The 22,119-nt window shown below is 35.4% G+C and overlaps 1 protein-coding gene across 2 annotated transcripts in view; it reads right to left on the reverse strand.

Moving 5' to 3' along the window:
- Window positions 1-245: 245 nt before the first annotated feature.
- Window positions 246-22,119, reverse strand: part of CDK8 (cyclin dependent kinase 8) — a 128,418-nt gene continuing 106,544 nt past the window's right edge. Inside the window, exons 5-13 of one of the 2 annotated variants that reach the window (XM_021678244.2) lie at window positions 21,186-21,243; window positions 18,842-18,973; window positions 11,792-11,935; window positions 9,303-9,372; window positions 8,443-8,515; window positions 5,225-5,322; window positions 4,430-4,508; window positions 4,151-4,306; window positions 246-1,637 (exon numbers count right to left, since the gene is read on the reverse strand). In XM_021678244.2, coding sequence (XP_021533919.1) covers window positions 1,512-1,637; window positions 4,151-4,306; window positions 4,430-4,508; window positions 5,225-5,322; window positions 8,443-8,515; window positions 9,303-9,372; window positions 11,792-11,935; window positions 18,842-18,973; window positions 21,186-21,243 — 936 coding nt within the window. In that variant the 3' untranslated portion in view covers window positions 246-1,511. Of the gene's footprint in view, window positions 1,638-4,150; window positions 4,310-4,429; window positions 4,509-5,224; window positions 5,323-8,442; window positions 8,516-9,302; window positions 9,373-11,791; window positions 11,936-18,841; window positions 18,974-21,185; window positions 21,244-22,119 lie in introns of both variants that reach the window. The other variant, XM_021678243.2, reaches the window with a different exon arrangement.

Consider the following 22,119-nt stretch of genomic DNA (forward strand, 5'->3'; position numbering starts at 1 on the left):
CTTCTGTGTTTTGTGCTGAAGGAGGGAGGAAAAATAATTATTTGGGCTAAAACAAATTGTTCCCAGCCTAACACAGAATTAGGCCTTATTCTAGAAATGGAAGGCTCATCATAATTCTTTCAATTAGAAAGGTGTCTAGTCGACATCTTCTATTATAGTGCTAAGTGCAACAGAGCAAAGAATCCATATCTAAATCATAAGTCATTATACTCCACTCTACTCTGGAGGCTGAATATATAGACACTATTAAGGAAAACAACTGAAGAGATTTATTTAGAGGCCACTTGTTAAGGCATGCTTTAAAATAAAACACTTCTGTGTATATAAAAGTAGAGCCGACTTCATATTTTGATTTATGAAAAATAAATTTATTACATAACACCTTGTTTTTAACAATGTTCAATTTTTTTTTAAATTCAGAATACTTGTGTCATTCATGTAAAATAGTTTGATACAGTACATTGTATGTTATAGGTTTTTTTTTTTCCTCAAAAATTCTAAGGCTCTCCTACTCCTTCTCCTTTGCTGAAGTAAGGGCACCCTAAACAACGTGCGAACAAGTTTTAAAAAGTAAAATTAACTGAACAAAATTTTAATAGCACTACACCAACCAGCTTTAAAATCAGGACAAAATATCTGAATCGGATGCCGCACCTTTCAGAGGAAGTTATCATTCATGCTTTTTTCATCTTAAAGCATGCTCACTAATCAGCAACACCAACAGGAAAAATAAAACACTGTCTATGACAATCATTTCAGTTTGTTTGCTGAACCAAACAGGTTTATATCAATGACAACATATTTAATTACTATCAAATAGCAGCTTTAATACCAGTCAAGTCATAGATTGAAAACAAAAACAAACTTATAAGCTGGAAATTAATCTTTGGGAGTTTTGAAACCTTTCTGGAAAAACTATGTGGCTTTTGTACTTTCAAAAAAACCCAAGCAATAGTCTTGGTCAAAAAACACTGATTAATGTAGAAAATGAATCAACCCACTGATAAGACACTAAAATGAAAGGTGTACCAAAATAATCTCACTTTGAGTCTTGGTTATTTTGTTGAGTTAACATATACTGTATGTTTCAAGTACCAGTTAAACTTTTGTGTGTGTGTGTGTACTATTGGTCAGATAATGTTGTTACACTGAAAGAATTCACCACATACAACGACAAATGCTTGCCCCTAGCACATTTCACAGCTTCAACTGCTACAGACTGTCACTGAAAAAAATGCATTGGTCAGTCTGAACCATGTCAAGTAAACTATGGAAGTAGCAAATCCACAACACAAACTGTGCTAGCACTTTCTTTCAAGTCTAACTCCAAAACAGGTACAACTTGGAAGCCACTACCCCGGTCTGTGAAAAGTGGTGGAACTTGGCTACTGGACAGTCTGAGGATGTGGGTGTACAGTACATTCCCATGGCCCATACCAGGTTCCCGCAGAGAGCTGCACCGTCAGTCCTGCAGCGCTAGCAACAGTGCATTGACAACATTCCAGCGCAGCTCAGTACCGGTGTGTCTGATGCGAGTACTGTGGAGGCTGCTGGGAGGTAGTTGAGTATCCCATGCTGCTCTGTGGCTGTGATGTGCTTGGTCCAGGGTTGGGATAGGCAGCATGTGGATTGGAACGCTGCAAAAGAAGAACGAGCGAGAAATGAGAGTCAGGTGTTTCTAAGAGTTGGCTCTACCCCAAGCCAGTGAGGCTGAGGTTTGCAATGGCATTTATTTCAAGGCAGTAACAATTAAAAAGTCTTGTGCCATGTACTTGGCTTTAGAATGAAAATGACAAAAACCCCCAATCTTTTAATATCAGCTAAGGTCAGAAGTATTGCCAGTAAATAACATTAAGCTGGGTCTTATTTCTATGTAGTGCAGTTCATTGTTTTCCATAGCAGTAATCCCCCTTTTAAGCTGTTTTGTAACTATCTGATAAGTAATAATTAATTTGCTTGAGATGTTTATACGTGAACTTATATATATACTAAGAAATTCAAAGCTAATTGACATGCTAGTTTCTTCAACAGAAGCCTCCCAGCACATGTATGACTAAAGAATAAAAATGAATAGGACAAGAAAAGGTGGCGTAGAATCCTTTTCTTTGTTATTAAATATTTTTATGCCCTTTAATGAATCATTTTCTGCAGCAAGTTATATACAAAAGTTTATAATTATAGAAATGTCAGAAGAATGGTATTCTCAATTTTAAAAAGACCACAAAGGGAAAAAACAGTGATCGAGTTTACAGTCCTGTGATTTTGATCTGTTACATTGTTATTCCCATTCCTGCACCTCTCTCTCTTATTATTAGCTCCCAAGACAAACATGATAACTGATTAACCATAATTTACTACTTTCCTCTTTCAAGGCATATTCAATAAATCATATAATGCTAAATTCTGCCAACCTTAGCAAAATATTTTTAAATTTTAAAAAGATTTTAAAGATTTTAAAAAGAGTGGGCACATGAAATTACAGTCACTACAAAAACCAACCACAATGATAACATCAAGAAACAAAGAAGCACAGCAATTTTCTTGGTTTCAATAGCGAAGGTCCCAGCACTGCTCTGCTTCATTCTAAGGATGCTAGTACCTTAGTGTGCAAACACATTCTAGAGCCAAGAGGGATGCACTCTCCCCATCTGGATGGGGAGAAAAAGATGCCGGAACAAACATCAACCCCCAGAGATGTCTTTCCTTGATTTCCTTGTTTAGTTTCCATGGTTTGGTAGATGGGACCTCTCCTTAACTAAAGCAAAGAGTTAAGATCTCATTTCTGAAAGGTCATAGCAGCCTCTGGGAACCTTACTAGTTTAGTAAGATCTCCTTTTCTTCTTTCAGTAGGTAAATAACTCTAATTGGTCAAGTTTTCGGTGTCCTTCCCACACAGAGACCCAGGTGAGCTGGCAATATGATTAGAACAAGCAGGGAGGTGGTACAGGATTTCCCAAGCGGTCTTTCTGCAAAGAAACTGATGATGCCACATGATGGGATTGACAAGCAGGCAACGGAGCAGCCCTGGCTGTCAGCTCTAAGCCCGTGTCCTGGGTCTACCCCCAGCTCGGCAGGTGAACACATGAAAGTTATTTAACCTCTCTGAGCATCTCTGAAATGACAGTGACAACCCTTACCTCACAGAGTTACCATAATGATCAAAGGAAACAATGTAGGTTTCATGCTTAGTATAAAAGCTGGCATGATAAGCACGATCAAGCTCTTATGATTACAGTCATCACTAGCGCCACCACCAACACTTAAGAAGTGCTTACTGTGTACTACGAATGCTACTAGAAATTTTAATGAGGGTAATGATAATAAAAGCGGAAAGAAGTGGTAACATCTCTTAAACGCGACAGCAGGCTAGCTCTGCCTTAGCGTACGTCCTTTCATTTAATCCTTGCCATCATCCACTTCTACAAGTGAGAAAACTGAGAACATCTGGATTACTTACTCAAGGTTACCCAAAGTCAGCGGCTGGGTTGGGATCTGAAAGCCTGTGTTCTTTTTATGATTTTATTTATTTACGTGAGAGAGAAAGCAAGAGAGAGCACAACCAGGGCAGAGGGTGGGGTGGGCAGAGGCAGAGGGAGAAGCAGAGCCCCCGCTGAGGAGGGAGCTCAACTTGGGGCTAGATTCCCAGGACCCTGGTATCATGACCTGAGCTGAAAGCAGATGCTTAACCAACTGAGCCACCCAGGCGCCCCTGAAAGCCTGTGTTCTTAATCATTCTTGGTATGCTGTTGTTTGAAAACAATACACAGCATTGATTGAGCTCCTACCCCAAGTCAGGGGCTAGGATTTATTACTTCTACTCCTATAAGAACTACAAGTAAGGCTTGGCTAGTCTCATTTTACAGATGAAAAACTAAAGCCAGGAAAGGTTATATTATTTGTCCAAGGTCACATAGTTAATAAATGGCATGATTTAAGTTGGATCATTCCAGGTCTGTCTAATTCAAAAGTCAGTAGGTACCCTGTACTGTACCATAGTCAGTACTTTTCCATGTCAATAACACTCACGTCAGTATATTTCCCCAGGTACATAAAGGTCAGCATTTTCTTAGTTATACTGCATTTTCCAAAGGTCACAAACCCATATACAAATACTGATATGGCAAGTCAGTACAAAATAAATTGGAAATACCTGATAGTCTGAGGTCATGATTAGTCCACCTGAGGTAGTGGTAGGAGGAACAACTCTCACTTTTTTCAACGGGGGTCCCTGTGTATGACTGCTGTCTTGATTCCCTGGGTGACCAGTTCCATTAGTATGGTTATTGCCCTGCTGCTGCTGCTGGTTCTTCTCAATTGGTTAAAACAGAAAAATAAAGTTCAACTCAGAAGGAGAACCAAATACAAACAAGAAAATGTTACGGTAGCATTGAATAAAACAAGAAGCAGCCAAATGTACTTTAATACTTACTTTGTCTCCTTTGTCATCAGGTTCTTCTTCTGTTAAAAATTCTCGTTTTGGGTAAGGGATTTGACAACCGGCAAAAACGCTGCTCACAAGAAAAAAGAAAAACGATTTCTGGTATGCCAATCAATATTTCAGATGCTTTATTTTATTCTTCTAAGAGGGACTTTGTTTCCATATTTGTAAAATAAGCACCTTTCATGCAACTGTGACAAGATGAATCTTCTTCTAATCAGTGACATTATAGCAGGCCATGGGAGGACTTTTCATTGTATAAAAATAATCAATAATCATCGAATATGACTCAACTTTCTTTTATCCCAGCCTCATTCTTTTATTATCACAACCCAAATACAGATTCCAGAGGAAATGTCACTATTTGAACACAATTTTTTTTTTTTACTCTCCCTTCTACACATAAAATAAAAGATGACAAGGGGAACACAAATTTATTTGGGAATGGGATTTGCAATTGGAACATAAAACTGTAACTGCAAGCAGTGGGAAATCTCAGTGAGTCTGAGTGAGCTACAGCATGCATAATCAACCTGCCACTGAGTAACTGGAGCCCCACTGAAACTAAAGATGGCAAGGTTTCATAAAGCAAGACGTGAACAGGAGTGGTTCTTACCTGTAAAAGCCCGAAATGACAGCTCAGACATTAGAGCTAATTTTTTTGTTTGTCATTGGGATTTCCCCAGGTCCCCATGTAAGAGGAGTGGCAACTTGGAGTTGACAACTCAAACAAGCACGCTCCAAAAAATCCTACCATGCTGGTGAGTTAATAAATTGATCACTTACTCTGATGTAGGAAGTGGATCTTCTAAGAAATAGGGATCCTGCATAGCCTGTTCTGAGGTAATTCGCTTTATTGGGTCCATCGTAAGCAACTTCTGAAGCTGAAACCATAAATCATAAAAACATTACTGTGTTACTTCTCATAGTTATATCCTTGGCCATACATGGGACGTATGTTTTTTGATGAAAACACCACAATTTGAAGGATATTTATTCCCCCAAATTAACAACAGAAAAACTTATTACATTTAATGTAGTAATTCACATTTAATCATTCTAATAATCATGATCTTACTTGGTTCTTCTATTAAGAGGTTAACTAAACATACTTCTTACTCTAAACCAATGATCTATATTATGCAGATTGCTTTGTCCAATTTAGAACAGGACTAAAATCTTGTATTTTCTATTCCTTTTTTATTAAGGGGAAAATTATTATAACACAAATAATACACTAGCCACATGTGGCTATTTAGATTTAAAACCAAATTAAACTTAAAAAAATCAATTTCTCAGTCATATCAGGTGCATTTCTAGAGCTCAAGAGCCACATGTGGCTAGAAGCTCCCTACTGGACAGCACAGATCATCAGAGAAAGCTCTCCTGGCCAGTGCTCTCCTAGTCTAAATAAATACGCTGCTTGATACAGAACTGGTAAAGTACAGAGGGGTTATGAATGGAGATTTGAAGGATACCACTTGGGTTCAAGTCTTGACATTTATTAGCTGAGTGACTTTGGACAAGTTGCTTAATCTCTTTGTAACCTCATTTGTCAAATGGAGATTAAAAATAGCACCTAAAAATAGGTTTGTTTTCAAAATTAAATGAGATAATATATGGAAAGCAATTCTAATGGTGCCTGACACAAATAAAGCACTATGTGTTAGCTGCCATTATTATTATTATTATTTTGCTACCTACAGAAATGTCACACTAATGTGAAAATTCAGTATTTTTTGGTTAAAACATAGTTTACTTAAGACTTTATGAACTAGAATATTTGATTTGATTTATTTTTATTTATTTTAGAACATTTGATTTTAGTAGGTGATTTAAGAGCAGATAGTGGTCTCTCAGCTTATCCTCTTTGATCTAATGCAGTGGTTTTCAGACTTCAGAGTACATAACTATTGCCCCTGGAGCACTTCTGAAAGCAGACTGCTAGGCCCCACTCCCAGAGCTCTGGGATATCGGCGCAGGAGTCTGAGAAGTGGCCTTTCTACCAAGTTCTCAGGTCACTAGTGCTGTGGACTGGGACACCTTACTTGAACACCAACAGATGCGTTGAGACTTGATGGGACATGACACAATCAAAGGACAGAAGGACATAAAATACTGAAAAATACAGAGGAAACGCTGGAATGGTGAGATTTAAATTTAATTTTGATGATCTGATATTTCAGTGGAAGCACAACTTTATTTTTAGAGTTGAAAGGAAAAGCATGGATTTGCCATTTAAAATGCTCAACGGTTTTATAGGAGTTACATTAGAGCTTTCAGATGGGCCCACCCAAGATAGGTCACCGCAGTAAAAATAAGCAACTAAGCTGTGAGGGAAGTATATCTCTGGAATTTCAGTGATGATGGTTTGAGAGTCACTTTAGACTACACTGAATAGCAGCAAGTTGGGGGTAAGTAAGAGCAAGTCCCCTGAATTGTGACTTTTGGTCTACCACTATTATCATTATTTTGTTAGAATAAATAAGTTCATAATTTTGAAGGATCTAACTTACCCTCCTATTTGGGTTCTGTTTTAAGTACATTATAAGAAACCATTATTTGGATAATAATATATTGTGTGGTAATAAGATAGGTTAGGCCCTGCTTTTTAAGTTGCTGATATGAAATATAGGACATATGACATGATATAAAAATAAACAGGTGTAGAAGCAGAAGCAGTAGACAGAGAAGAAAAAGCAGAAACAGAAGAAATGTTTGCAAGTGGCCTGCTACTGTGATAAAGGAAAATACAACACTTTCAAGACAAAAAAATTCCCATTTAATGAACTCATTTAAAAATATTGAGAATAAAGGATTAAAAGAATTGTAAGCCAAATACAATACAACCTGTTCCCTGAAATTTCCCCTTTGTATGTTATATAACTTTAAAAAAACCCCATAAAACTGAAAATCATTTTTAATTGTTATCATGTAAAAATGGAAATTTTATTGTAAACAAATTTAAGCTGGCAAGTTGAATATAATGTCATAAATTACAATAGCGCATGGATTCATTTAGATTCTAAGTCAAACTATTTTTCCATTATACAGTAATAAATACTGCATCTCTCATATTCTTCCAGAAAAAGCAAATAATGCGCACCATCACTGAAGGACTTTTTTTTTTTTTTTTTTAAAGATTTTTATTTATTTGTCAGAGAGAGAGAGAGCACAAGCAGGGGGAGCAGCAGAGGGAGAGGGAGAAGCAGGCTCCTCACTGAGCAAGGAGCCCGATGTGGGACTCGATCCCAGGACCCCTGGATCATGACCTGAGCTGAAGGCAGACGCTTAACGACTGAGCCACCCAGGTGTCCCCACTGAAGGACTTCTAATACCCAAGTTTGTAAGAGTATCTTGGGAGTTAAAAATTTTATAAATAATCTTTCAAAGAGCTGAAATACAAAATAATCTATAAAAGTTACTTGTGAGTAGTGGGATGGTTTTCTTTTAGATTTTTCTCTGAAATTTTTGAAATTTTAAAATAATCGATGAAAACCAATAAACGTAATTTTAAAAATGTTCTTCACAGGCTTGGTACAGTAACTTTCTTCAAAACTTTTTTTTTTTTTAAAGATTTTATTTATTTATTTGACAGAGAGAGAGAGATATGAGAAAGAGAGCACAAGCAGGGGGAGCGGCAGGCAGAGGGAGAGGGAGAAGCAGGCTTCCCGCCGCTGAGCAAAGAGCCTGATGCAGGGCTCAATCCCAGGACCCTGAATCATGACCTGAGCCGAAGGCAGCTGCCCAACCGACAGCCACCCAGGTGCCCCACAATAACTCTCTTTAAAAAATCTAATGTAACCAAACATTAGTCTGTTAAACCATGTTAAGGGTTTGGAAAAACAAGTATTTTCATGCCTTTACTAAAATGCAGCAACAAGATGCCTGCATTTACCATTAAAGTACTCTAAAAGTGCTAAATTACCGTATAAACTGGCCCCAAAAAGCCTCTGGTTAGCTAATCTGTGAAAAAAATTTTATTATTGTTCTCTAAAGCTTACCAAGTGGAATGCTTTACTATCTGGTTTAACTTTATGTTTTTCCATATACTTGATAAGGCTGCAGTTGGTATACCTGAAAGAGAAATACTATGAAATATCTATATTAGATTTTGAGGTTAATTTTACATTGGCTGAAGCTTTTCCAAACAATTATTTTAATCACAACCGATAAAGATTATTTATTGAAAATGGCATAATCGGCATAACATTAGCTCAATTTCATATTTCATTCAATATTCACACTAGTCACTTATGAATGGATACCACTGAGTAAACACAAGATAATTTCATAAATAATATATACTGAATAGTTATTTTTTTATAAGATTGTTATCTCAACAATTCTCTTAAATAACATATGGTTCAAATGTTTAATTCAGCCTTACTAGTAAGTTTAAAATAAACTTAAAATTTTTAAAAATTTGTTAAAGGCCTATAAACTGTCCTCTCCCAATGCTATGATCTTGCATTGTAAATAAATGAAATATTCCTTCTTCTCTATTAAAACTTGCTTAAAATGACTACACAACCCAGGTGGGTGGGCAACTGATGGCTAGCAAGGTTGCTCATTTCAGTCTCTTACTGCTTTAGCTGTGATCCCTTCCATTGATGCTCGCTTCCAGAAAGTAATTAAGTATGGTAAGAGTTTCTTTCTCATATCCAAATCAGCCGCTAAAATTAGCTGTTTACCTTCTTTATATCATTTAAACATCTTAAAAGATAAAATATTTATTAAGTAAAGAAGTAAAATTATTTATTAGAATAAGCTTATGTTCAGTATTCTGTTGAGTATTCAATCTTATACTGAGGATTCTGGAAAAGCAAAAATCAACAAAGGGTCTACTTTCTTTCCAACTTACGTATTTCTTCTGAAATCTTTCATTAATGTTGAATGTTCAGGCATCTTTTTTATATCTTCCCAATCTTTATCTGTGAAATACATTGATAAAATTTTATGTTGTCTAGGTTCCTATTCTCAAGAATTAAAAAAAAGTTACCTCAATTTCATCACATGTCCTATACACTTTGAGCCTCCATGAAAGCACAGACCTCAAATAAATGACTAGCTATAGTAAACATCTTATCTTGACCTATAAATAGAATTCTCATCCCTTGTATAGCATTAGCTCTCTAGTTTATCTTTTTAGTACTTACTTTCTATGTAACTTACTATAAGTTACCTCAATTTCTGTAAGTAGAGAGGAATAAGTTATTAATAAATATTTCTATTTCTGTTTGTAAAACCACTCTTTCCCCCTTTCCACCCAATTTCTTGGTTAAATCAGCAACCAGTGTCTTCAATGACAAATGTGTTATCTTTCCCCTCTGTAGCTGTAAGATGCACTTTTTTTTTTTTTTTTTACATGGCCCTCCTTACGTTCACTTTATTAAATACACTGTTTTTACAGCAGCAATCAATGTGAGCAGCAACAACTGTCTGGAATAGAACAGGGTAGGACATAACTAGTACGCAAATAAGTGAGCTGGAGGCTTGGCTAGTTTCAGCACCATTAACGAAAACACCCCCAGCTATTTACATGAGGCAGAAAATGTTTCAGGTGGTTTGCTGGCCTTAGAGTTGCTCAAACAATACGTGCTAGAGGGCTAGTTTTCGTCATCACTGCCTTGTGCGGAAAGACTACTAGCCGCAGTACTACGACAGGTAGCTTCACCGCTACCTTGAGACATCTGCCTTCAACTTACTTACACAGATATGTGCGACCTAGCCTCTAAAGATACCACACTGTAAAGTCAACTAAATACATACTTTAAACTCCTACATGGGATTTTCTCCTTAATTATTTCCTTGCTCCAATTTCTCTATTTTGTTAGTTTCTCAAGCTAGACATCCTGAGATAATCTTTTACTTTTCCTGCAATTACATATAAAAATTCTGTATTTGTCCTTTATTCTCCATCCTTTTTATCACTTTACACCTGGAGTACCGCTATACAGGGAAACAGCTGGCTTCCCTGACTTCAGTTACCTCTCTTTAATTGATTTTTACCTACCACAACCATACTAATCTTTCTAAAATATAACATAAACCATGTCACTAATTCTCAAGAACTTATCATGGATTCTCATTCTTTTGCACATTAAATCTAAACCCTACTGCCTGCTTTTCAACTTCCTTATAAGCTGAGCCTCCCCTAACTGTTGAATTACACATTAAAAAATCATTTCCTACAGAGGCCACCTCCCTCTTCCACCCCCTTGTAAGCCATGTTCCTTTCTCTCGGGTCTTAGAAATGGTGGACACATTCAGAAGTGGGAAGAAAAGGCCATTCTTCTCCATCTACTCAAACTATAGCTATTATTTAAACATTCTACTTAGAGTAGTACAATATAAACTCCAAGGAGTCAAGAATCATGCCTGTTATATCAACATTATTTTATGCATAACACAGTGCTTGGCACATGGCAGGTACTCAAATATTTCGTGAATAAATAAAATTCTCATCACAAAAAAGCAGTCTTCACAGGGCCTGTTGACCAATTCTGCAGAAAGGTAGTATCTGTGTTAACACTCCTACAAGGGAATGTGAAATTATAACTCCCAGGTATTTCTGTATTAGTCTTGAGTTACCCTGACCTGAGAAAAATTCCTAATAAGAAACAATTTCTAATAAATACCTGACTAGCCAATATTATGTAGGTTTTTAAAGCAAAATTTCATTATTCTAGGCCTCTGGGCAGAGTTTTTAGTGCCTGATGAACTACCATGCTATGGCATAACAAGGGATGGGGATATTGCTGAAAAACTGAGGGGTCTAACGCCTGTGATGAGACACCTAAACAACTTTCTCCCTGCTGCCAATCGGTGCAGGCAAGGTTGCTGTTCTAATAGAACACTTAAAAGAACGTTCTTACTGGCAAGGGTTATAGGGTAAAAAATTCTATTATTCAATATAATGTGATTCTGTACAGTGCCCTATATATAATGTTCAAAATTTGTATTTAAATCCCAAGTAATGGTATTATTATATGTGCTGCCAGACAAAAATACATACTACTGAATTTTATTAGTTTCCCCTGGTAAGAACTAAAGGCACCTTTTAATTCAGATATTGCAAATATTTTATCATTTCAAATATTAAACAAAACAAAACAAAAAAATAAAATGAAACAAAAATATACTCCTCAAATTCAGAAAACCCATAAATATCTTTATGCTAATATGTGAACTCTATAAATTTTGCTATTTCTAAGGATCTTTGATTAATGCAAATAATAAAGAATTGAGTAAGAGTAGCTTTCATCAGCTAAAGATATACACCTTTCCCATGAAGATATCTAAGTTCAAACAACAGTGATTTAAAAACAAAAACAAAAACATAATGTGTACCTGCAGGAAATCCCATTACATTGAATATTCTGTCCAGCTGGTCATGGTGATAAGGATTACTAGTTTTGATGTCCTCTTGTCGACAGTGAAATATTGGTTCTGACGTTAGTAGTTCTGCAAATATACACCCTATAGCCCAAATATCTTTAAAACAAAAAGAAAAAAAAAAAAAGAAAAGAAAAAAAAGGAAAGGAAAAAAGAAAAAGAAAGGAGGAAAATAAAGTGGTTCTTTCCAAAAGAAAATGCATTTTTATCTTGGTGGGGAGTGTTTTTTCTTTCTTTTCTTTTCCTAGTAAGTCATATTAATCCTAAAGCAATTATCATTAAAAATATCATGGAATATTGTTTATAAATATATATTCCCACCCGACCCACCCCAATTTTTCATTCCCTATTACACCTCCATTCCACCCAGTGGCTTCATTCCAAGTTCAAATCAAATTAGCTAAATTTTTGTCAATTTTTAAATGCTTCAAACATTACCTTATCTGTGAAATACATACAAAGCTGCATATGGAGCACAGGAACCACAAACAAACAAAATTAAACAAAAAAATAGAACAAAAACAGAAAAGCCAAATAGCTTTTGAAATTGGGCATACTTGCCAAAAACAATCAGTCAGGACAATTTTTTGAGGTAAAAATATTTTTTCTTTATCTAGATAGTTGACGTACTTGCTAATTTGTAAAGTCTAATAATTATCGTCTCATGCTAGCACTAGTTAGCAAGGTGTTATTCCAATAGGAAAAAGACAATGCCTGACCTCAAATATTCTAATGAAACTGCATTTCTACTTCAAGTTTTTTGTTCAAAGTATTTCTTTATGCTACAGTACTGTCAGATTTTGCAATTTAATAAGGACAAGAAAATAGGGAGCAAAATACTATCTTTAAGATAGGTATAAAGGGTATAAATTCACTAGAATTACTTATAAAAGCCAGGCAAAATGGATTCCTCTGTAGTACAACAAATTCCTTTCATTCACTTTAAGGTATAAGCCAAATTTCATTCATATTAGACTTTTACTCAATAGAATTGTTATTAATAGAGGAAAGATCTACATGCCACTTCGGAATTTAAAACTGAAATTATTCAGTTCCTACTTTAACAAAGCCCTAAACCGGCAAAGTTAACTTCTCTACGCTAAATACAATGATGTGCACACAGCAATCAGTGGTTTTTGACTGATCTAACCAATACCTGTGGTAAATATAAGTAACTATAGAGGGAAAAATAAAAACCACTATTTTATTAAAGCCAATTGTTCAGGTATGTTAATAATTGTCACATAAATAGAAAATGAGAAAAAAATGTTAATTTATAAAATAACTCAGAATTCCTAAAATCTACAATTGGAATATAGATCTTTAATGTAAAATTATCATATTTATGTATTTCAGAGTAACAATTATCTATTTATTAAGATGATACACCCTACTACAAGCAAGCGAGTTTTAAAGAGGACAGTGTTTGCGTATCTGTTTTCTCCCACACCAGAGAACCACGTTAGCCAATACCACCATATAGGAAAGTATGAAGAGATACTAGCCAAGCTATTTTGTTTTTAGTATCATAAAGTAAACGGAAAAATTATTTTATGATTGTTCTTTTTACATATGTACCCCATATGATAACTTGACTTATGAGAATCTTCATCAAAGGGAAGATAGGAAAGCTGCGGAGCATCATGAAAAGGGCCAATGGGTCAATTTGCATGTTTAAAACTCTACTCATAGCATCTAAAAGACACCGTTAACAACTCATTCTGGTTAGCTAGGAAAAATACTAAAGAAAACTAACATGTAAAGGAAGATGAGAGGTAAGTAGTGTAGCTATCCTTAAAGCAACACTGCTTCTAAAATAAAAGGTCAGAAAGTAGGAAGAAATAGTTTATTAAACCTTGCTTAATCTTACCCTCATAACTTCTTTCTCTGTATCTTTTCTATTATCTCTTACCTTTTGCCAATCTCATCATCCTTCCTTTCTTCAAAATCCTGATCCAGACATTAATCATGAAGTTAAGTTAGCTAAGCAGGTTATTATTTCAGACAAATTTCTAAATCTGTGTACATAAGTCTCTCCTTCTTGACTTTTTTTTTCAGAATGTGCCAAGTTCATGGAAAAGTCCTTTCCTGTTCACCTACCTGCCTATTTCCTTCTAGAAAGACCTTCCAAAGTAAAAACATATAAATCTCATCTACTTCTCAAAATCTGTGATGCTTTGTGTAGCTATTGAGCTAACTAGGCTAAGCAGATAGCAATTAGCAGGCTATGTAGACCCAAATGGGGGAGGGGAGCTTGTTAAATAATGTATTAATCAATAGATGTAAATTCTCATTCTCCCTATCTTATAGTATATTTCTCACTTAATAGAATGTTACATAATTAGTGGGCATTCAGTTATTTGAGAACAAACATCTGAGTTTAAAAGTCCATACTTTAGTAAAACTTTAAGACTGCTTTAGTGATGATTAAAGATTGAAACTCCTCTTTCAGCCTTCTCCATGAAGTCAACCAAACAAAACACCAAAACACTCAAAACTGAATTAAACTTTGTCACTGGGAGTACAATGTTTACTAACCTATTATTTACTCCCTTTGGTTTAATGACTCAGCTTGCAGCTTTGTACAAGTGAATAAAAGACTGCAGCACTAAAATCTGTTTGTAATAGAGGACAGGAACATTTTTCCCTGTGCTCTTTTGCTGCTTCTTAGTAGCCTTCAGTTTAACATAATCCACCAAACTCCACTAGCAGATTTCACCTTTCTAAATGATGCCATTAAAATGAACTACTGAATAAGTAATCTGTGCATTCAACTATAAAAGTTCTTCCATTAGCTGCTCAAACTACAACTATCTGACAGGGAAGTAAAAATGCTAGGCAAGTTTTTGATAAGTAGCTTTCACTGTGGTGTGGGGAATTTGTACTTTATTGGACACTCGGGCTACTTATGTAAGTAATAGGTGGAATGGGATTGTGTGGGAGAGACTGGAATCAAGGAAGAGGTATTCATTTTTATTCCTTTATTCTATTTTTAAAAATTTATATTAAAAATGGCTTATATATAATTTATCTCTCTTGAAAAAAAAGTAATTTGAAAGATACCCATATTGTAACATTTTTGAGCCAATGTATTCATAAAAGAGAACTGTTTTCCAAGATTGGAAAGTCACCACCGCAGAGGGTCTGGCCTGACCTTGGTTCCAATCATCTGCACCCCAGTTAGTTCCCTCTGTAATCTTCCTACCTCAGAAGCAACTGTTTTATCCAAGGTCACAGAGGAACTTTCAGAGTTAAAGGGGACCTAAGAGATGATTTGGTCTAAATTCTCACCTTCAAAAAATGAGGCTAAAGAACTAAATGCTTTGCATAAGGGTGAGCATGTGTGCATACGTGAGCGCGTGCGCGCACACACACCCTGAGTGACAAAGCTAAGGCTACAAGTCAGATTAATTTGCATACATTTTGGTTTCTCTTAAGTTTTAAAAAGTTTACCTAAGAGTTATCCAATAAATTTTGATGATGAGAAGGAGGAAGAGAGGAAAAATATGAAGAAAGGCCTTCTCTTTTGCAAATTATAAAGCCATTTGAACAAGGGAATCTACCTAACTGCTGGTAGTTTAGCTTTGTGACAAACAGCCCTGCATCAAAACTGCCAGATTGTAGGTTGTCCTAGTGAATAATAATAGGTTAAACAAATTGCAATGTTCACAATAAAATATAAGTTTCTTGAGAAAAAGGTAATAAATAGTAAGAGTCACAAGCTTCTGAGATGGAATATTTTTTAATTTAAATTAAATCAAAGTCTCAAGTTTTCAGTTGATAACAGCTAAGATTAGGCAATCATTTCCTTTTTTTTAAAAAATATTTTATTTATTTATTTGCCAGGGGGAGAGGGAGAGAGAGCACAAGCAGGGGGAGCAGCAGACTCCCCACTGAGCAGGGAGCCCAATGTGGGACTCAATCCCAGGACGCTGGGATCATGACCCGAGCCAAAGGCAGATGCTTAACCAAATAAGCCACCCAGGCATCCCAGGCAATCACTTCCCTATTTGTGTAGTCTGTTAATATGTCTTATCAAAAGTAACACTGCTTTTAAATATTCATTTCCTAGGTGGAAAAAATAGCTATGCATCATATTGGTTTATATGCTAAGCACTTAGAATATACTTATAAAAAAAGAAAACCAAATGTATGTGTAGGTAATAATATGTATTCCAAAACAGGACTAGCTTCAATAATTTTTATTTTTCCTTCTAATTGACTTTTAAAAAAATAACCACTTTATTTTGGAGTAATTTTAGATTTGTAGAAAAGTTGCAAAGGTAGTACAGAGAAGTCCTGTATCTAACTGACTTAACTTTATCTACCTTTACTTTTTTATAAAATGAAATGTGATCTCAAAGCAGTTATGAAGATTAGTGAACATAAAGATTTTCTGAAGAAACACATGTTGGGTTCAAGATTAATATGGGGGAATGGGGGAATGATCACAAATATTTCTTCTTTTCCCTTCTTGAGTATACACTGAAATGGCAGCAAAGTAAGAAAGGTAATAGTGATCCATAGTAACAAAAAGAACAAGAGGAGATCACTGGGGACAAGATTCATTCATTCATTCAACAAAGAGTACTGAGTTCTCATTGTGTACCATGTAGGCACTGGCCTACTAGGGTGACCAGCTAGGCAAGGTCTATCTATTTTAGTGGATTTTAGATACTTTTCAATGCTATCAAGGCAGTAAGGTGGAAGTGGGATGGGGAACTTCCCACTACTTTATACTTATACAGTATAAAGTATACTTTATACTGTGACCATTGAGGTTCTCTCTGAAGAGGTAGTGTTTTGACTAAGATCTGAATGAAAAAAAAGAGACTGGCCATATGAAGACCTGATCTAGGCAGAGATAAATAAGAACACTTTACTTCGGGAAGATGGAACAGCTCAGAGAAGGCCCCAGGCCACAGTATTATTGCTGAGTGTGAAGCAGGATTGTCTTGTACAACTCTGGGTAGAGGACCAGCTACAAAGTCTGTATTTTTTTTTTTTTTCCAAAGTCTGTGTTTTGAACAGTTGATTCTCCTTCTCCTGCTCCTCTCCGCTGCCCTGGAGCTACCAGGTACACAAAACTAGGGCCTGAAGTTGGAAGACTCTTCCCCTAAAGAATCTGAATGGCCTCCGGACAAAGGCTTGTGCATGCTAGCACTTGGGGATCCCTCCATTAATGGTAGTTCTCTGCTAGATCACCCTGAAATCTGCCACTCAATGAGCCCCATGATCTATGTACACAGAGTTCCCAAGTACTTTTCTGTAAGCTGATTCTTAAATACGAAGAGATAATTGAGGGTCAACAAATAGTGGAAGAACACTTGCCACGTGGAAGGGAAAGACCAAGACATATAAATAAAAAGAGAGCCTATAAAGAAAACACACAATTATTCCAGCAATACAGCAAATTACAAACAATTAAAAAGCACTGTTATCACCATCCTCACAGATAGCTGAGATGCTTTTTTCCCCATAAAATAATACAAAAAACTAATAGAGAATAAGAAGGGGTTCTTAGAGAAAAAAGACAAGGGCAGAAAAACATAAGGAAAGTGGTATAAAGGATCAGCCTCAGGAGTCCAGTATCTGCCCACACTCAGCTTAGGAAAGAGAGACACAGAAAACAGAGAGGAAGAAATCAAAGACTAGTTTAAGAGTTTTCCACAGACATGGGATGTGGGATATGAACTTCATACTGAATGTGCCTACCAAGTGGCCAGCACATTACTGTGAAATATAAGGATAAGAAATCCTATTTGTTTTTGGAAAGAAAAACCACCCAGGTAATCCACCAAGGAATGAGTACAAGACTGGCATGAATCTTCATTAGCAACACTCATGCTACAAGACAATGGAAGAGCATCATCAAATACTGAGGGAAAGTTATTTTGTACTTAGAATTTTAAACCTGGCCAAACTGCATGATATAGGAAGACACAGGCATTTTTCAGAAATACAAGAACTAGAAAATTTACCTCCAAGACACCCTTCCAAAGCAAGCTGAGAATATGCTATAGCAAAATAATAAAGCCCAGAAGGAAATATATCCAACTCAGAGGATTAAAAAAAAAAAAAAAAAAAGCCAGGATGAAAATCAATCCAGAATACAGCATAGCATAGAAGATTTCAGGATGGAGTTAACCAAGAAAAACAAAAGCAGACCCAACAGCATTCTGGAGAACACAGAACAAGTTAGGTAAGCAGTAAAGACATACAACAAAGGGAAAAAGAAAAGAAAAGCACATAAGAAAATTACACGATGATAAAATTCAATGAAATAAAATGAGGCAGAATAAAGATGTCAGTAATGGTAAAGATGTGGTAAAAGAACTGTGGTAGTTGAGCACTGAATCTGTTACAATATATAATCTGAGTATAAACTGTGGGAATTATGGTTTGTAAATAGAAAATAAATGTCGTAAACATCAACAAAGTAGTGATAATAATGACAATGATATTTCTAACATAGCTTATAAATTGAGAGGTCAGTGGGGAAGAAGTAAAAGAGTACTAATTTCCTAATTCTTCAGAGTAGGGAGGTAATCAACATAATCAAAAATTGAAAAGTGAATTAAAGATACTCTAAACTTCTACTTTTTTCCGTAATTTTTTCTCCTTAACTCCAAGGGGATCTTTTAGAAGTAACTATTTCTTTTGGTGAAAGAAACATTTGTCTGAAGTTTAATGGTTTAGAAATTTTACCGTGCTTATTTCTCTTTTCAAGTAAAATTTAAAATACATTTTTACTTAGAATGCATAGTGTGATCCCATATATTTAAAAAGTTTTAAAGTATCTATTTATCTATCAGAAAGAGATGGCTAGAATATTACATTCCTAATGCTAATAATGGTGTTTCTATGTAGTGGAATTTTAGGATAGTTTTTGTTCTTACTTTTATAATTTTCTGTATTATTTGACTTAATATATAGAAATATGTATATTTCACAATAACAAAGCCACTTTTAAAATGTCATGGAATTTTAATTAGTTCTACTCACCAATAGCTTTGGTATAATGTCTCGCTCCAAGAAGTAATTCTGGGGCTCGGTACCAGAATGTTACGACTACTGGATCCAAATCTGCTAAAGGCTTCAAAGGTGAATTAAATAATCGGGCAAAGCCCATATCAGCTGTAAAAAAAAGATAATAATGTTAAGTCAATAGATTTTTACAAATTTAGTTGATTAATTTTACCACTGATATTTAGTAAGATGGGGAAAATGTGCTGAATTCTTCACCTGGGTTATAGATATGCTTGCTGCCAGAGGTCAAGGGTGACCCTACACCCCTGGGCAGATTTCTTTCTGCCTGTCACGCCACCACTCGGGACAGGGTTGTTAAGCTGCATGTCCATTCTTTGTATTGGTCACAAGCACTGAGAAACTAGATCAGTTACAGTAAGGCTTTCCATTATATGCATCAATAAGCCTGATCACTGGGGTAATCAGAAGTTGACTATACAGTATGTTAACACCAGTATCTGCCCCCTCCCCATTTATTTGGGTTGAATTTTATTAACTTAACTTTAAAGAATCATAGTAATTTTTTTAAGCTGGAAAAGACCTTTTAAAAGGTCATATAGTTCAATCACCTCCGTTTTCAGGAGGAAAAAAAAATTTTCAAAAGAAGAAATTAAATGATTTGACAAATGTCATAAACTCCTAGCTCAGAACTGGAGCTGTGGCATTTGACACAGTTTAATAAGTAGTGTAGTTATTCAGACTGTTTATCCTATTAAACTGTAATCTTAAAGGCAAAACTGTCTTTTTTCATCTCTTTTAGTATCTATCTAGTGTTATTATACATAGCTTTTATCAAATACACATCGAATGAACAATCACCTATTCATACCACCTATCAAAAATTTCAAGATTCATCCACCTTTTGTTTGGTTTTGCTCTCCTAATATACATTTTTAATGAAGTAGGCCCTCGTCTAACCTACTTAATTAAGGAGGTTAAAAAAAAAAAACACACAGGAATTTGGTAAAGAATTAAAACCATGACTCAGATTACTAAATACTGGTTTATAGAAGAACTAATGTATCTTCTTAAATGTGAATGCTTTAAGCCGTTAGTATCCCCCCAAACCTGCTAACATCATGTGCATTACATGTAAGTCCAAACTAGATTATTTTGTTATATAAAATTTCCCCAAATCTTAATAAAAAACATGTCTGTAACTACTGTTTGGCTGGGTCTTTTCTATTTTGCACACTTTGAACTTACATTTGAACTTGATGCAACCAAATTGGACTTTTCAAAACAAAGTAAGGACTTAACAGGCATTTGGTGACTGTAGAGTAGGTACTGACAGGGCCTGGCTCTCAAAGGGAGTCAATGACTAGGAGTACTTTGAGGTACATCAAATGTTTGTGACACTAAAAAATTTGTGAGGTTTGTACGATAAAAGAGTATTCTGAGAGTCTAATTAAAAGTGGAAAGTGAGATGGGGAATTTATAGAGGAAGAAAGGGAAGAAGGGTTAAGAACACTTAGGTTTTTCTTTGTTGGTTAAGTGGTACAAATTAGCTGATAATTTGAATTTATATTAAATGTTGCAATCAGAAATTACTCTTTACTTTTTTTTATAAACTCCCACAATCCTGCTGCCTTTAAATTAACATAATTTAGTTACATTTCTTCTACCCACACACAAAACAAACTAAATAAATGTGACAAACACAACTTAGAAATGACAATGAAAAAAACCAGTTAGAATAAATAAATTCAGTTTTATCCTTATAGATACCAGACCAGAACTGGGTAAAATTTTGCTCTGATATATAAGAAAACAGAGCTATTACAAAACATGCCAAGGTACAGAATGCTTGTTACTTTCTTTTCCCATCAGGTAGAGGCCTTCTATAACACAGGCTCATTTGTTCTATATCTATCCAGCCTCAGCGGTTTTCCTAGTTTGTAATTCCTAATGTTGAAAGGTCAACAGAGGCAAATGTTCTGATCGCATCCGGCTCAGGTGAACAGAACTGATGCTATAATTATGAGTATGCTATATGCCCTTGCGACTAAAGGTGAGGCTGGCTTTTAACATGGATAGAAGCTACTCACCTCCATAGGCTATTTTTAATGAAGGCAAAGGTTTCTAAGAAACTTCCATGGCTTATTTTAATTAGAACACTTCAATCTCTAAAGATTGTCTGACACCTTTTAAGAGTGTGAAACATTTTTCACTTTTAATGTAAACTCTTTAGAAATGGCTTTGATCAGAAGGAACTACATGAATATACACATATTAATATAGCAAAAGTTAGAAGTGATACTGCTGACTGCAAAAGGTTTAAAAGAGTGCTACACTGTGACTTATCAAAGATAAAACATACCAATCTTTACTCTTCCTCGCTCAGGACCTTCACCCATAACTAAAATATTAGCAGGTTTCTGTGGAAACAAAATAGTGTTTTTTTTTCAGTAGACAGTAGTGGTTTCTTTTAAATAGACATTATGCCAATATAACATATCCACCTTTACAAAATCTCATTTACTCAAAAATTAAAATCAAACACAGGAAGTCACCAAAGAAACTTTATGTATATATATGCAAAGCAATATGCAAACCTCATGAAGTCCCAAATATGACAGTGCTTTTCTCCAGGTAGAGCTAATAAGGCTTTTCTTGGCCTATTTAGCCAAGTCTGTGTTCACTGTGGAGCATCTGACAGGAAGTTATAATGTTGTGGTTCCTTCCAACTCTTTCAATTATAATAAAATACCCTGCAACTTTAAGGGAAAATGTATCTTCAAAGATGACTTAATTCTAAATAGCAAAGGAAGGAGACACGGGGTATCTTTTTTTTTTTGGAAATGGCAAAGTATGCATCTATGTCTAAACAAATAAATTATAGAGAATCAATTTACTAAAGTCTTTTCTAAATGAATTAGTGAAGAGGAATTTTCTATGACCTGAACAGTTTTGAGATTTTTATGTTTAAATAAAAAGAGAAGCTAAAACTTAAAGTGAGATTTTACAGAAGTAAAATTTCAAACAGTGTTAAAGTCTCTAAAAATATACAGGATTAACTATCATCTACAATCTGCTATAGCGGTATCTACTACATTGACATGTGAGATTTGTGCCCTCATCAGCAAGAAGGAAGAAGAGGGGAAGAAGGAAGATAAGGGGGTAGGATGGACAGAGAGGAAAGGGTGGGGGAGAGCAACCCCCAAACCTTTCTCACCCTGCTACCCTGTCTTCTTGGTCTTTAATTCTACCAGTCTGCTAAATAACAGTGAAACTAGATTAGAATGCCCTTCAAG

Source organism: Neomonachus schauinslandi, chromosome 3 (genome assembly GCF_002201575.2).
Source record: "Neomonachus schauinslandi chromosome 3, ASM220157v2, whole genome shotgun sequence".
Lineage (NCBI taxonomy): Eukaryota > Metazoa > Chordata > Mammalia > Carnivora > Phocidae > Neomonachus > Neomonachus schauinslandi.